At 30.2% G+C, this 15,112-nt stretch overlaps 3 protein-coding genes across 8 annotated transcripts in view; 1 reads left to right on the top strand and 2 right to left on the bottom strand.

The window, feature by feature from the left end:
• Positions 1–1,578: 1,578 nt before the first annotated feature.
• On the bottom strand, positions 1,579–8,249 carry LOC108551322 (forkhead box protein N3). Of its 3 annotated transcripts, none has more exons than XM_017905457.1 (6): positions 8,154–8,249; positions 5,829–6,226; positions 5,293–5,729; positions 4,904–5,207; positions 4,726–4,831; positions 1,579–4,638 (listed from the first exon to the last, which is right to left on the bottom strand). In XM_017905457.1, exons 2-6 carry the CDS (start codon positions 6,199–6,201, stop codon positions 4,362–4,364), a joined length of 1,497 nt encoding a protein of 498 aa, XP_017760946.1. In that variant the 5' UTR covers positions 6,202–6,226; positions 8,154–8,249; the 3' UTR covers positions 1,579–4,361. The 3 variants fall into 3 exon arrangements, with proteins under 3 accessions (XP_017760946.1, XP_017760948.1, XP_017760947.1); XM_017905459.1 differs by having other exon boundaries at positions 5,293–5,726; XM_017905458.1 differs by lacking the exon at positions 8,154–8,249 and adding an exon at positions 7,857–8,024.
• A 645-nt stretch (positions 8,250–8,894) lies between these two features.
• On the bottom strand, positions 8,895–12,071 carry LOC108551215 (zinc finger FYVE domain-containing protein 1). 3 transcript variants are annotated; one of them, XM_017905291.1, is made up of 8 exons: positions 12,033–12,071; positions 11,773–11,873; positions 11,025–11,492; positions 10,680–10,946; positions 10,203–10,572; positions 9,878–10,136; positions 9,343–9,775; positions 8,895–9,249 (listed from the first exon to the last, which is right to left on the bottom strand). In XM_017905291.1, exons 3-8 carry the CDS (start codon positions 11,470–11,472, stop codon positions 9,026–9,028), a joined length of 2,001 nt encoding a protein of 666 aa, XP_017760780.1. In that variant the 5' UTR covers positions 11,473–11,492; positions 11,773–11,873; positions 12,033–12,071; the 3' UTR covers positions 8,895–9,025. The 3 variants fall into 3 exon arrangements, with proteins under 3 accessions (XP_017760780.1, XP_017760781.1, XP_017760782.1); XM_017905293.1 differs by lacking the exon at positions 12,033–12,071 and having other exon boundaries at positions 9,014–9,137; positions 9,200–9,249; positions 11,773–12,011; XM_017905292.1 differs by lacking the exons at positions 11,773–11,873; positions 12,033–12,071 and adding an exon at positions 11,568–11,634.
• A 1,086-nt stretch (positions 12,072–13,157) lies between these two features.
• The window catches only part of Rbpn-5 (Rab GTPase-binding effector protein rabaptin-5), a 3,418-nt gene continuing 1,463 nt past the window's right edge, over positions 13,158–15,112 (top strand). The window contains exons 1-4 of one of the 2 annotated variants that reach the window (XM_017905286.1): positions 13,158–13,482; positions 13,698–13,805; positions 13,883–14,316; positions 14,522–15,018. In XM_017905286.1, the coding sequence (XP_017760775.1) occupies positions 13,437–13,482; positions 13,698–13,805; positions 13,883–14,316; positions 14,522–15,018 (1,085 nt within the window). In that variant the 5' untranslated portion in view covers positions 13,158–13,436. Of the gene's footprint in view, positions 13,483–13,697; positions 13,806–13,882; positions 14,329–14,521; positions 15,019–15,112 lie in introns of both variants that reach the window. The other variant, XM_017905285.1, reaches the window with a different exon arrangement.

Here is a 15,112-nt window from a genome sequence, read left to right as displayed (position 1 = left end):
GACGCTTGGCGTCCACCAGCACACTGGAATGCAGACCGACAGGTTTTGAACCGCGATAAAGTATAGTAACGACGTGTGCCTCAATCTAGGTACTCGTGTGCAGGTTGGTACATTGCTGTGCTATCACGTGATCAAATTCCATTTAAAATATAACAATAAATAGGCTATTAATTCTATCCATAATATTATATAGTAAAATTATCTGCTATTAAACAGAACAGAACAGTTTTGATTTTACATGCGCTTAATTTAGAGCAAAGGACAAATTATTTACTGTAGGTTCGGATATTTTCCGTTGGAGAGTTCCGCATATAGCGCCATCTTTGAAATTTCAAACGCGCCAAATATGATTTTATAAGTAAGAACTATAGAACTTTATCGTAAAAAAAAAACGTATTGTTATGATAGACGTAAATAATTTGAGAGTTTAAATATAGAAATATATATTAATATATTGTATTCAAAGTAACATTAATTAACAACAATTGATCTTTGCTTTTTTTTACACTTTCACGATCAATAACTTCGTTCATGATTACATATGTGTGTACATATATATATATATGTATATATATAGACACATACACAAATTATATATATATATACATATATACACATACATACATATACACACACGCACGTACGCACGCACACACACACACACACATATGCAAATATATATATATGTATATAATATGTATAAATTATATATATACATATATGTGTATACATATGTAGTTAGATACATGCCGTAACATGTCTCGAAAAGGATTCAAAATTAAATAATCAATTCTGCTCACATTTGATTTTTTTCACATTCTTTTCATTAATAAAGTTCTATTTTGGTTACAATCTAAAATATTAAATATTTTACTCAATTATGTAAGCAAGGTCAAAAACTTAACAAACATTTTACAATGTATATCATTTAAAATGAGTAATAATTATATTAATATTAATAATAATAATAATATAATTAATTAATTAATTAATAATAATAAGAAGAATAATATTACATATTACGCCAACAAAATTCGTACAATATACAACTTGTAGATTTACATATAAATAAACATCTGTTCCTCAAAATAAATGATTTCTGCGTTTGGCACGATGTCATGTAATGGAAGCAAATTAAACACCATGTTACACATTTTGATTGTCCGAGGCTAGTTGCAATGCAATGAAATATGATTTGCTTCTTACAGTTGTGGTTTCTTTCTTCTTTTTTTTTGGTGTTCTAGTTGTCGATGGTGTTATTTATATCAGCCGGTCCCATTTAAGAAGCAATAACAATTTAATGTTACATTAAATAATAATTTGTATGTATCTGAGGATTACGCGGGAGAAATGACGTCTTTATCGCAATATACGCTATAATAATACTTCATAAAAAATACTCTATAAGTTAATTATCTTGTACAATTAGTGTTTTACAATTTTTATACTTATTTCTCTCTATATAAATACGCAATGTAACATTGACTTATAGATGAAGGTCTTTTTGTATGGACCGGCTGACTAACGAGTATTTTGCCCAATATCAGGATTTACTGGTATATATTGCTTTATGTTGCACTTGCTAATCGATTACTCTAATTTGTAACAGATCGATTAGCTATGTTACTATTAATATAAAAGGTATCCCACCCCCTAATTGATTAGATTAGAATAAACTACGTGGAAGAACAGATCTTCAGTCATAGCAAACAAAAGCTAGACTAAAAATTTCAACAAATAGTGAAAACTGTGATATTAGTTTCAGTATATATAATATAATATCTATAATATATTGCTAATTTAAAGATGCCAGTTTCCCTATTTCGATCAGAACATTTAGGTGTCAGCAAGAATGCCAATTAATAATATCTGAAAAGTGCTGGAACACTTCATCTCTCTTTCTTTTTTCTTTCTCTCTCTCTCCCGCCTTCTCTTTCTCTTTAAACAATAAAACTTATAAAGCTCTAAAACTTCTGTTTCGCCAAAATATAATTAACAACAACAACAACAAGATGTGTTCACTTTTGCAATAATATCACAGACAATAGAAAACGTAAAGTCTACAAAAAACTGGTCTTGCTCGTGCGTATACAAATTTCGAAAAAAAGTGTCCGCTACTGAACACGTGCTTATTTGCTTGTTGCTTCTAAAGCATATGTATATATTTATATTATAAATACATGTGTGCTAAATAGAATAGTTTTACATTTACATGAAATGTATATATTTCTCTCAAAAACTGAAGTTTCTTTAATTACATATAAACATGGCATTCTTCCTTGCACCCTTTATCTTGGATCTTTTCCCTTTGTAGCTGACTAGCTACAATCACATAGAACATTTTGGCAGCGCGCCTATTTATGTTTTCCCTTTTCAAGGTTATCGTTTGTTTAACACTTTAATCATATTAAATTAATTAGTCATCTGTTTTTTACATTAATAATATCTAACAGTTTCGTACGATTGACACAATTTTTTCAAGTACAATAACTTTACTGATTGAAATCATTAGCATCACGCCATCGACTTTGAAAATAGCTAAATAATAAATGTTATAGAATAAATGATATATTCTTAATAAGTTAAACTAAATTGCACCTTCTTAAGAAGTGATAATGCATTCCGCGTCTGAGATGTATCTGAGCCAGCAGTAACATATATCACAAGTAACAACTGATCGTTAATCGTAACTGTGACGCATAAATATCATTATCAACCTAAGTAATTCATATTACATCTTTTTCACATAGTATAATCGTAAGACTAGAAACGTCTTCGATCTAAAAATTTCGTCACTTTTAAATTGGTAACCAAGTTTTTCTACGAACATATTCACTCACATGTATGCGCTATTTAAAACCAAAATTATACGTTTCCTTCCTTCTTTGTTTAACAAAGGCATTACGTCATATGGCATATAAACACAAAATTACTCAGGCTGCGCTACCATGTTGTGTTTGTAGTGTCTCGCAAGATACAATTAGTAAATGATTTAAGCTAATGAACTGTATTTCTTTTTTTTTTTTTTAGCAATTATTAGGAAGAGCTTTTATCACGCGGGCTGTGCCCTGTAAAAATATACGTTCTCTCTATATAGAACTATAATATTAATGTATACAAGACCAGTTCATTATTCAATATTCTTTTACCTCCATATACTTCTTCATTATTTATCAGGTATTCACAAAGTTTCTTAATATTATAGATATATCTGTTTTTTTTATTTTCATTTTTTATAAAAATAGGGTGACACTCTTGCCTTATACCTTTATACAATTCTTTCAACCAATATTTATCAATTCGACGCGATATATATTGATGTTTTAACAAAATTCTTTGAAACTGGTCTGTGCATACATTATAGGATCTACATATGTACAGCTCTGTTCAAAATCATCTCAAAAGCCACGAAGAGAGTAGAAAAAGGCATGAAATGATAATATTCTTCATTTCAAATCCATATTCAGTGTACCTTGACATTTTTTAAGAGTTCTTTTTGTTATATAGTTTTTCACGGCACACATTTTGCACAAATACAGCTGCGTACATGACCAGATGTATTTTGAGTGTAAATGAATGAACATATGAATATGAACGTGTGTGTGTGTATGCGACGCGCGCGCGCATGTGTGTGTGTGTGTGTGTGTGTGTGTGTGTGTGTGTAATCTTTTTTTAAATATATTATCAATTTCTCTATCGAATAGATATCAATCATATTTCTATACATATCTACAAAAAACCTAATATAGAACTCTATTATCATTAATTAAACTCTCTATGAATTAATATGTATAATTGTCACAACAGGTCTAAAAAGTTTATCGTTATTTTAGTTTAGTACGCGATAGTGTTTTTTCTTCATTGACGTTCCATGAACCGTTTATAGTTGTATGTTTTAACAACATTTTGAGAAAGTAATTCTTTTCTCCTTTTTACACTATTTTTCTATTATTGCTTGTTGCTTAGTGCTACTGAATTCATTTTGGCATATAGCGAGTTCTAAACCCTGAGCGACCGCCAATTTTTTCTTTCCTTTTACTCCTTCCGTCTGTCATTACTTTTTTGTTTTAAATAGAAATGCACCTGATAGCTTCTTTCTTTAATGCGACAGGACACATTGTGTTCTTCTCACTCTTACATCTTATATGTCTAACAATGGTAATAACTTCGATGCAAATCTTAAAATTAATAATATTAATCTTACTCGAAAGACAACAGATCCATTGTCAATGGTGCAAGATTTAAGTCCATTGTCTCGAAACCCATACCGAGGATAAAATTTTGAAAAGTTTGTATTCGAATATAGAAAAGAAAAATAGGAAGTTTGCGTTGCTATATATATACATACAACCAAAATATTTTTATACAATTTGTTTTAAATACCGCTTTCCTTCACTCCACTTTGGCCAATGCTTACGTCTTTTCTCAGGTGTGTTCGAATAATCATTCGATGCTGACCGCTTCTTTAACTTTGACGTACCCTCGGACTTTGGTGTCGAGTTAATACCTTGTAAGTGATGTGTCCTATTGTGATTAAGTGGTGTGGTAACACCCGCTAAATTCAGAAGCGCATCCGCACCTTCGGCTATTTTCCGTTGTTCATCGAAGTCTGGATTTGTTTCCTTCCTTGGATATTTACTTGAAAAATAAATATAGAGAATTTATAATTTAGAATATTGCATTAATATTAATTACGAGTTACTAACATCATTATAATACCCTTACCTTTCTTGCCTTACCGATGCAATACAACTATAAGTATGATCTTCACTAGAGCTCCTAGTAATCACAGGAACCAACACCTCAGATTCTGGTACTTTTCGCTTACGATCTGCAATAGTTTGATAAATTATTGTATGTACTATTTTCTTAACAAATTAATATTTTTTATCTGATACTTTGCCTTTATTGTGATTTAAAATAATAGGTCCATGTTTAAAAGAAAGCATAGCAGCCGCAGCTGCGTCTACATCGCTATCTACTTCAGTGTCTGTGTTGTCGGTAATGTTGCTCGATGCCAGTCTTTTGGAGAGGTATGGGAAAAGGATAGGATCAGGTAGACGCGTGCTAGTATTCTTTTTCTGTGGTTTCTCGGGCGAAGATAAAGTTTGAGCAGTTGGAGGAGGAAAGGGAGCACGAGATAACGCTTGTATCAAGTTCGGACGATATTGAGCGTCTACCATCCACAACGAACCTTTGCCCAAATTCTAGAACAAAAGAAATTTTCCTAAAATTTTACTTCTAGAAAAAAGAAATTACTTTTTTCTATAAACATTATATTATAACACTTACTGGTGCTTTCTCTACTTTACGAAAACACTTATTCAGGCTTAAATTATGTCTAACAGAATTTTTCCACCCAGTTGGAGCATTTCTAAAATATGGAAAGTGATCCAAAATCCAAGCATACACTTCTTTGACTGGTAGAGCTTTTACAGGGCTATCTTCAATAGCCATGAAAATTAAACAAGAAAATGAATATGGTGGTTTACTATTTCTATGTAAATGAGGATCATATGGTATATGAGTTGGGTGTTTGTTGCGATTTGAAACTGGTAGATTATTATTGTTCAAAGAAATCTTCGTCTGATTGTTTTGCAAGTTATTATAATGATTTTTTACCGACTCCTGAAAGATTTGCATTGATTTTTGACCACTTTTATTTGAGTGTTGATAGTTTTGACTGTTACCATATGACGTAGTATTATTTATCTTGCCATTATTATCTGCTGCAATAATTAAAAATAATATAGGTACATAAAAATAATAAATGATAATATTATGATAATTATATTAATATATATGATAATAAAATATATAATAATCACCTGGACTGTAACCATCATCTAAACTTGATACAGAATTAGTATTTTCAGAAAAGTCTGCCATATCATCACAAATGTTGTTATTTAAAATGTTTTCATGTTTCATATCTTTAGAGGGATTTGAAATATCCAAGCCCTTTAATAGATTCTGCTGATGAAGCCAACTTAAAGAAGTTAAATCATCATCCAACTGACTATTCTTTTCAATGGACTTTTCAGACATAGAAAGTTCATCAGTTGAATTTGTTTCAACAAAAGCACTTGTGTTTTCTTTTTCTTTCATCATGTATACTGTCTCTCCAAAATTAAAAACTTGTGTGCTACTTAATCCTATACCAGTTTCCACGTCTGATGCATCTGGTCTATCTGGAGGCATATTGTGTCAAGTCCCTTTTTTGTCACTGTAAAAACAAAGTTACATGATTAAATATTACTAAAAGATCAATTTTTATTCAAACTAATTACTTTGAAAACTATTGTTTATGGCATATTGAAACAATTTCTATGAAAAATTTAACTATTAAATCTTTTTTAATTATTTTTGTTTTGTATAAGTATAAAATTTTTAACAATTACTATAAAATAAATTGTTCACTATCTGTAACCACTTTTTCTTTTTAAGGAGAAAGGATGTTTAATCTGTAAAGCGAGAAGGAATTGATAAGCGTCGATGATTCGACCGGCAACGAAGCAGAAATACTGTTACCAAGCAACAGCTTCCTTATAATTCTAGCAACATATTTGTATACAATTGCTTGAGAAATTACAATTACCCAAAAATCAAATCATTTTAATACGCATCACGAAAGCATATTTTGTCGCTAGTAGAAGAAAAAAATGATAATTATCTTGTAAAAGAATTAATAGTTTATTAAGAAAAAAATAATTGAGATTAAAAGTTGTAATAAAAAGATTCGAGAAACATTGTACATTATTACGACATCTAATGAATAAATATGTATGAAAATACTAGTCACGTGCAACTCCACGAAGCAAAATCCAATAACAAAACTATATACAAACACGTGTATGAAAGCATGAATACGTTTCAAACAAGTTTTGAACAATAGTAATTTATGAATAAAAATGTTAGTAACAATTTAATAGTGATAAACCTTATAGAATGTAGAAACATTTGTTTTAAATAAATATTGGTTCATTTTCTATTTTTGGTATCGTATAGGAATACTATAATTACGGAAGGGATGCGTAGGCAGTAAAATTGAATTTCCGCGCATGTGACGCGCCTGTAGCCTCGAACCCAAAGTACCAACATCGTCATTTGTTTATCCACTAATAAGCGACAAAATGGCCGTACTATTAAGAACACATTGCAATCAAAAATAAACTTTAAAAGAATCGACAAATTTTAAGATGCTTCCTGTATTATTTTCTGCGTTAATTGATAATCTTTCAATTATTTAGTACATGCACCATTTCAAAAAATTTTTTACGACGATAGTATATTTTTAAATCATTTTCGAAAAAATGGCGTCTATTCAGCAACTTTAGTTTCCTAATATGTTTCTTACACTTAGTGACACACGGTTGAGAGTGAGATCATTTTGAAATCATTCCTTAAAACCTGTATTTTTATTATAGGTATAAGTGATACAAACAAAGCATTCACAGAAAATTTATTTGTCGATACGTGGGACGCGATAAACAGATTTTTCACAGACATATAGAAATTATACTCCCACTTGATCAAGACTTTTAAATGGTTTATATTAAGAAAGGTAAAGTAAAGATCAATAAATTGTCAATAAAACAGTAAAGCGTAAAGTGACAGAAAAATTCGAGAACAAGCGAAACATGTCACTGCATTACTTGTTGAATTCAAATATGGAGTTGATAATGATTACGAAACTGGAGCAAACATAAAAATGGCCACGGCATCGCTAGCACACGGTATCAACATCGCATTTTAAAAAAGATTCAATTCTCACACGTTCAGAAATACAATAAAAAAATCATTATGCGTATTAGAAGAATGAGATTTAAGCGCACTGAGAAAGTTCTTTTACCAACCATATTTTATGTATTTTTACATACGCGTCATCTTTTGAGACATTAAATTTTAACAGAAACAATTTTTTTGCACGCAACTTCATGAATTAATAATCACTTTGCATAATGTTGCAAGTACTTTCCGGATTTTCTTAAAATTCCATAACGAAAACTAAATTGGAATATTTAAGAAATGAAACAGCGTTTTGTGTTTTTCTGATTTTTAACTTGGCGTTCGTTTATCGATTTACGTTTAAATCTTCTTATTCACGAATGAACACAAGAAGTTGAATAATACGACGTTTTCCAAAAACTCACGTATAGGAGTAGACAGACGGCAGTCTTCGTAGGTTTTCTAAAGACGGGCATCTCAAGCACACTCTACACAACACCCAGCTGATTGAGACGCCATATTTTGACGTCATCACGTGGTTACTGACCATCTATCGCAACTCGAACATCGATTAATCGTATTTAATTAACCACCCGGGAAAATGTTATTTCCATGAATCGTTTGTTATCATTAACAATGCTATCTATTTCATATTACGAAACTAGGAATAGTAACAAAAATAGTCATTGTATTTAAATCTAGACAATTTATTTTCAATAGAAAGCATTATTTTTTCTAAATCATAAAAAGCTGTAACATACTGGGCACTATGATAAAAAGATAAATGCTTTTTTTGAAATCTATAAACAGTCCAGTAAGCCATGACACTGATAACAATTCGATTTCTTTTGTCACTGATGACATTTCACATTATTACATTATGTTTTCATATATATTGCTACAATATACTGTACCATATATTCTATTACTATAGTATCATAACCGTATTAATTGTTTCGTACAACACATACGGTCTTTTTTAATATTAAATTATCGCTATTCTTCAATAACATATTTTATAAGAAAGACAGATACACTCATGGCACAATTCATAGGAAAAATTGTTTACAATACTGTATTAAAGTATTCATTTTTCTTTTTTGTTCATTTGATGGTAAAGAATTTCGAAGTACCAAAGAAAAATAAATTACGCAAGTGGTATGAATTGTAAGTAACTTGTACAAAATCTAACAAATAATATTTTGTAATTGTTGAGGTATCCATTTCGATAATGTATATTGTGCAGATGAATTAATATTTCAAATAAATTGATACTCAGTTTTTCGTTTAACATTTCTTAGTCAGTCTTTATACACGAGTCACAAACACGAACTGGCTTATCCCAACCCCTATATGGTACAGGTTTACGATGTTGTGAGCAATTTTGACATACTCCGCGTCCACAATCTCTGCAATGATGTAAAGTAAGTGATATGGAAAAGTTTTGGTAACATATGCAACAACTGACAACCTCCGAATCAGGAATCCAATAAGATGGTCGAACTGTGTCCTTAATAAATGCTAAATAAGTAAAAAATGTCAACATTAATACAATCTAAATATGATAACATTTTTTTTATATATACATTTATATACGTATATATATCTTCTTACATTTGGAGTAATTTAAAACAGTACTAACTGCACTAAGAGTAGATACTACTTGTTCCGATACTTTTCTAGCGTTAACGTCTTCCGAAGGTTCAGTAGGTTCATCCTTGTTGTAACAGATATCACAGACTCGTACTAGTGTATGCCAATTTCTAGATGGAACACACATTGTTTTGGACGAACACTGTTCGCAGAAACCTTCACCACATGCTCGGCAATGGTGTTTCGTATCAGTCGGTCCGAATGATATTTTACATTTGTGGCAATGCTTTATCTCATTATTCGGTCTCCAATATGATGGAGCTATCTGATCTGCGACCCATGCCGACAGTACTTTTGCCGGTTGTAATGAAACATTGGTTACAGCTTCAGTAATATACGATACACCATCGATTACTCTTTGTGCTGTATTTTGAGTAGTTACTGAATTATTCACCTAGAAAAGGTAATTTTACTCTTGAAAAATACTATAAACTATATATATATCAAAATGCTAAATACTAGATTGATCTATAAATGGTACTCATTATTTATATACCATATTCCACACGTGTATAATCTTTGTGCAAACAGCGAAATCTGGATTTTTGTTACCATACCAATATTGACGACTTCTATATATTTCTCCACAATGTGGACATTCTATAACGTCTCTCGACCACGCATATTTAACTAAACCATACCAACTATTATCATTCTGAGTTTCAATTCGCTTTGTAACTTGTACTTCATTTCCATCACTATAACATTTTTTACATATATATACTATGTTTTCATACTGATGCTGATATTGGCACCTAATAAAATATTTGTTTTAATACTTTTACATTGAATTACAAATGGTAATTAGATGCAAGACCAACCTGTTATTGTTACTATGAAGTTTACCCTCTAAAAGATGTCCCATGCTGTTATTGCACCTAGATCCACAACTGAGGCATTTAATAGGACAAGTAAAATATTGATCAGGAAACAAAATAGAAAAATTTTGTATCTGTCCTGAAAATTTCTCATTTAATATTTTTAACGTATTATAAACTAAATGTGGCTTTCTGGCAGATCGAACAGTATTATTACATAATTCTTTCTTAATAGCAGTCTGTAAAAGTTCATAATCAGTTGTGGAATTTGTTGTCTGTATACCAACATATTTTATAGAACTAAATGCTTCCATTTCAAGTTTCATTTGAGCAAATCGTGTTCGAAGAAAATCTTCAGCATTTTCTAAACCATCTACCACAGAAAAAACATAATATATTCAGTATAGAATAAGTGTTTTAATTTATAGATAAATTCTTGTTTTGAAATTACTGTAAAGCTAAAAATGTGGCGATATGTACTGTTGGTCAAAGGTTTGGTATATCTAGTCTCATGTAACACTATAATGCTTGGTCCCAGAGCACTTAATGAACCTAGAACTCCTTGCCTTTGTCCTATTTCTTGCAAGGCAGTTTGAAAATGATGACTATATGCTCTTGAAGCAACACCCAAAAATGTAAATAAATCTCTATTTAATTTTTCAGATTGTGTCCTATATACAACAACATCAGATACAGCAAGAACTTTAAGTAACAATCTCATTCGTTTATTCTCATGAGAGGTTATACCTAAGCACACATAATAAAATTTGTTATAGATGTCATATATTTTAATCATATATTTCATAAATGTAAATGTTATAGTACCTAATAAACCTTCTGTATCCAAACATATCACATTAAGATTTGGATCAAGTGCAGCCCAAACACCTAATGTACATGAATTTTGGTCATTTGATGTCTCAAAAATTTCCTTTCCTTTGAAGAATGTTTGATTTAAGGTATGACTTTTGCCATCACCAGTGTTCCCAAAAATTGATACCACTTTTACTTCGAGATCTTTATCACTGCAATTTAATTTTTCCATAAACTGTTCTGCATTAGAAACTCTGAGATATTCTTGACCATCTATCAACAAGAAACTTTTAGATTGATTGCACTGACATTTCATGTGTATTCCAGTTTCAGAATCTCCATTTATGAAATCATGGCTAGAACTGTGTATATCTCTATTGCAAATACATATGGTATCCAGACTTTTCATAATAGCTGGTTCAGTTGCTTCTAATTTATGGTCTTTCCAGAATGCACTCATGATGCAATTTAATGTAATTTCTAAAATGTTACAAATGTTTTTTATGGTTGTTATTAACAAATACGAATTTAAGGCGAATTAAAGCGAATTATTACTTAATAAAATTAAAAGTACAATAACAATAACAAATATAATGTATAAAACAGCAAACTATGTAATGGCTGTTCAACTTATCAATGATTCAATATATAATACATTTCTACACAATGATTTTTTAAGAAAAAAAAATATATATATATTTAATGCAATTCTATGGTGAGTTAACTGCGTAAATTGACAGAAATCAACATGGCGCCTTACCTTTCAAAGAATTAACGATCTGTATCTAAATAACGTAGCGGCATAACGGTCATATTTTGAAAATATTCAAAAATGCAACAAATAAGAAGTTCTGAACGATTCTGAAAATTAATTGGTTATTGATAACACCTCCATTATGAGCAACTAGATGCAATGCAGTGCAATACACCAATTGCAATAGGTAACTCTTTGAAGAACCACTCGAGTTACGATTGAAAGTGACTTCAAGGCTAATATTTTGCGTTCTCTTTTTTACTTACAAATGTATTTCAGTTTTTTCTTGTTCGATTGTATAAATTACAAAACGTCAATAAAAAAACTTCATGTCATCGGTTATTATCTTATAATAGTTTTTGCACGAATCAACAATTATTAGTACATTAGAAAATATCTATCTTTATTCAATTTTCGTTTTATATTTCTCTAACTAAATTCGTAAATCGTACTGATACGAATTATCAATTCTGTGGGAAGCAAATGATCTGTTTGAGTCTTCTCTTTTAGTAAGAGGAGGGGATGGTTAGTGGTGGGAAACGTCTTATAATTCTTAATTTGGTTACAACTTATAACTTGCAAACAATTAGTTTTATTCATTCGGTTAATATAAGGAAATTTATTTGCGGGGATTTGTAATTTATTTTCTTAAATAAGAATATTTGTAAACTTAGCGATAAGCAAAATATTCAATTTGATACAATTTTATTTTTTTTTAAATAAAAATATATGAGAAACTAATAATTTTTAATTATTGACAAATCTTCTGTGTACTTCGTACACGTCAGTGTGTATCCATACATACAAAATAATCAATTATGCATAGTAAAATATAAAAACAAATTATATATTATGAAAAAATAGAAATAGAAATATAGAATAAACGTATTTTACATTCTATACATTTTTTATTTAAGTTATTATTATTGAAATTTACATTTCGTACAAAAATATATTTAATACGGATGATATATATAATTTTTTGAAAATAGATATACATTAGCAATTTAACCACTTTCTAAATAATTAATTTAGAAAAAATAATAAAATAAAATAAAATAAAAATAATAAAATAAAATAATTTAGAAAAATTCGGTATTTGTTAGTTACTCCATTAATGTATTTTACATAAAAAATACCACATTTTCTTACATATATAATCTAAACTAATTTCGATAAACTCGCATTGACGTCGTATTACGTCAACGTGTAGTAATCGAAAATATTATTGATTTACGTTAAATTACAGCGTGTACTATTTATTACGGTGTCGCGTATACTTTTAAAATAATCATCGGCAGAACTGAACGAGATTTTGACATAATCGATTCCGACCACTCGATTATCGAATATGTACCGTTTAAAATATCGATATTAATTGATGAGGAAATCCTGATAATATACCGCTGGTAGACCGCTAAATCATTGAGGTTGATTTTTTTGTTTTGGCGAACGAAACATCGTTTTGCATGGCTAACGCGTGATTGCGATTCTGGCCTCGTTAGTAGAATGAATGTCAGTGAAAACTAAAACCTGCTGTGGGCACGTGTGCCATAATGTCATCGAAAGATTCAGCCGAGGAAAGTTTCAGGATACATTTTTCTATCTTATACGAAAGAGAGTGACCCACCCTAACAAAATTCAGTTTTATCACGTGAAATCACCGAACAATGGAAAACCATACCCAGGATAATACGATCAACATGAACGGAAGTGGTACGTTCGATGTGATAACACTTTCACAAAATATTTTTCTTCGATAAATATTCATACATTTATCCTTGGTTAATTTTAAAAAAATGTAAAATTGGGGAACGTCTCGATCCTTTCAAACAGTAATTTTTCTATTTATCGTTTGTATTGTTACTCTTACAATTACAATTTCGTGCTTTTATGAAACTTTTACCAACAAAGTGTTCATTGCAATTTAGAGGATCTGCAAGAAAAGATAAACAGACTGGAGTCAGAAAATGTCAAAATGCGAGAGGAATTCAATGTTCAAAGAGCTAAAATGAAGGAATTATTTCTTCAAAAAGAAGGTAGTTCTATTTGACAGTAATAAGTGGAACAATAGCAACAAAAATGAATTCTAGATTAAATAATATTTTATTTATAGAAGAGTTAAAGAGACGATTACAAGACAAAACATGTTTAGAAAAGGAAAATACTAAACTTAAAAATGAATTAGACGAAGCAAAAAGCCAATTGGTTGTTGCAGATATAAAAATTCAAAATGATATACTCATTGAAAAGAGAAAGGCACAAGAAGAAATAGCATCTTTACAAAGGGTTATACATGAAACTATGGAGGAATCTTCTTGTTCACGCAAACAATTAGATACAGAAATGGCTAAATTAAAAATGACTCTTTCCAAGTTACAAGAAGAGAATACATTGTTGAAATCACAGTTACCTCGAGATCCTCCTATAGATGGTCCACAGATATCACTTTCCACCGTAACAAAAACAATAGCTCGTAAAGTAGTTTCCCAATTAGGTGCAGATGCTTTATCTTTAGGCCCTGACAATCTTGAGGAAAGCATGAGGAAGGTAAAAAGATATGTACGTAAGCATAAAAATGTATGATTTTTGAACTTTTCTGCAATGAATTTATAAAATGGCACTGCATTTCAGAAAGTGTTCATAAGTCATTTGAAACATCATTATAAGGTGTTTACTTTGTTGCTTTTTTTCTTTTTTTTTTCTTTTTTATCAATTTGATATAGTGCAAATAGTAGAGAATATTATTTTCTAGGCACAGGAAGATGCAGAAGTTTTACGCTCACTAGTAGTACCACTCGAAGAAGAAATTAAAGCCTTAAAAGAAAAATTAAGGGCGACAGACGATGAGTTACAAAAATGTAAAGAAGTACAGTTGCAGAAAAAACAGCAAGAATCAGGTTCCTCTGAATTATCATGTGATATGTGTGCAAATTATGAAGCACAATTAGTTAAAATGCAAGCAACTGCAAAAGATTTAGAAAAACAACAGTTAGATTCTGAACGGATGTTATTAGTGCAAAAGGAAGATTTAGCTAAGGAAGTAGAATTTCGTAAGGAAATGGAAGAAAAATGGAATGAGAAAAAAGAAGAGCATAAAATCAAAGTAGCGGAACTTACTGTTACCTCGCAAACGTTGCAACAAACTTTAACTGAATTGAAAAGAACTTTTGAACAAGTTCAGAAAAATGTAAAAGATGAACTTGTGAAATTAACGCGTGGACGAGAAGAAGTACAAAGACATCTCATCGCGTAAGAAAATTTGTGATATTTTCAATCTTATTTTATTGTTTTTTTTGTTTTCTAATTTTCTACATAGATAAAGTAATATTTTTTATTGTGGCAT

This window comes from Eufriesea mexicana, unplaced genomic scaffold, assembly GCF_001483705.2.
Source record: "Eufriesea mexicana isolate 0111107269 unplaced genomic scaffold, ASM148370v2 scaffold3780, whole genome shotgun sequence".
In the NCBI taxonomy this organism is placed as follows: Eukaryota; Metazoa; Arthropoda; class Insecta; order Hymenoptera; family Apidae; genus Eufriesea; species Eufriesea mexicana.
Note: the sequence above shows the minus strand (reverse complement) of the source record. Positions and strands in the feature narration are given on the sequence as shown.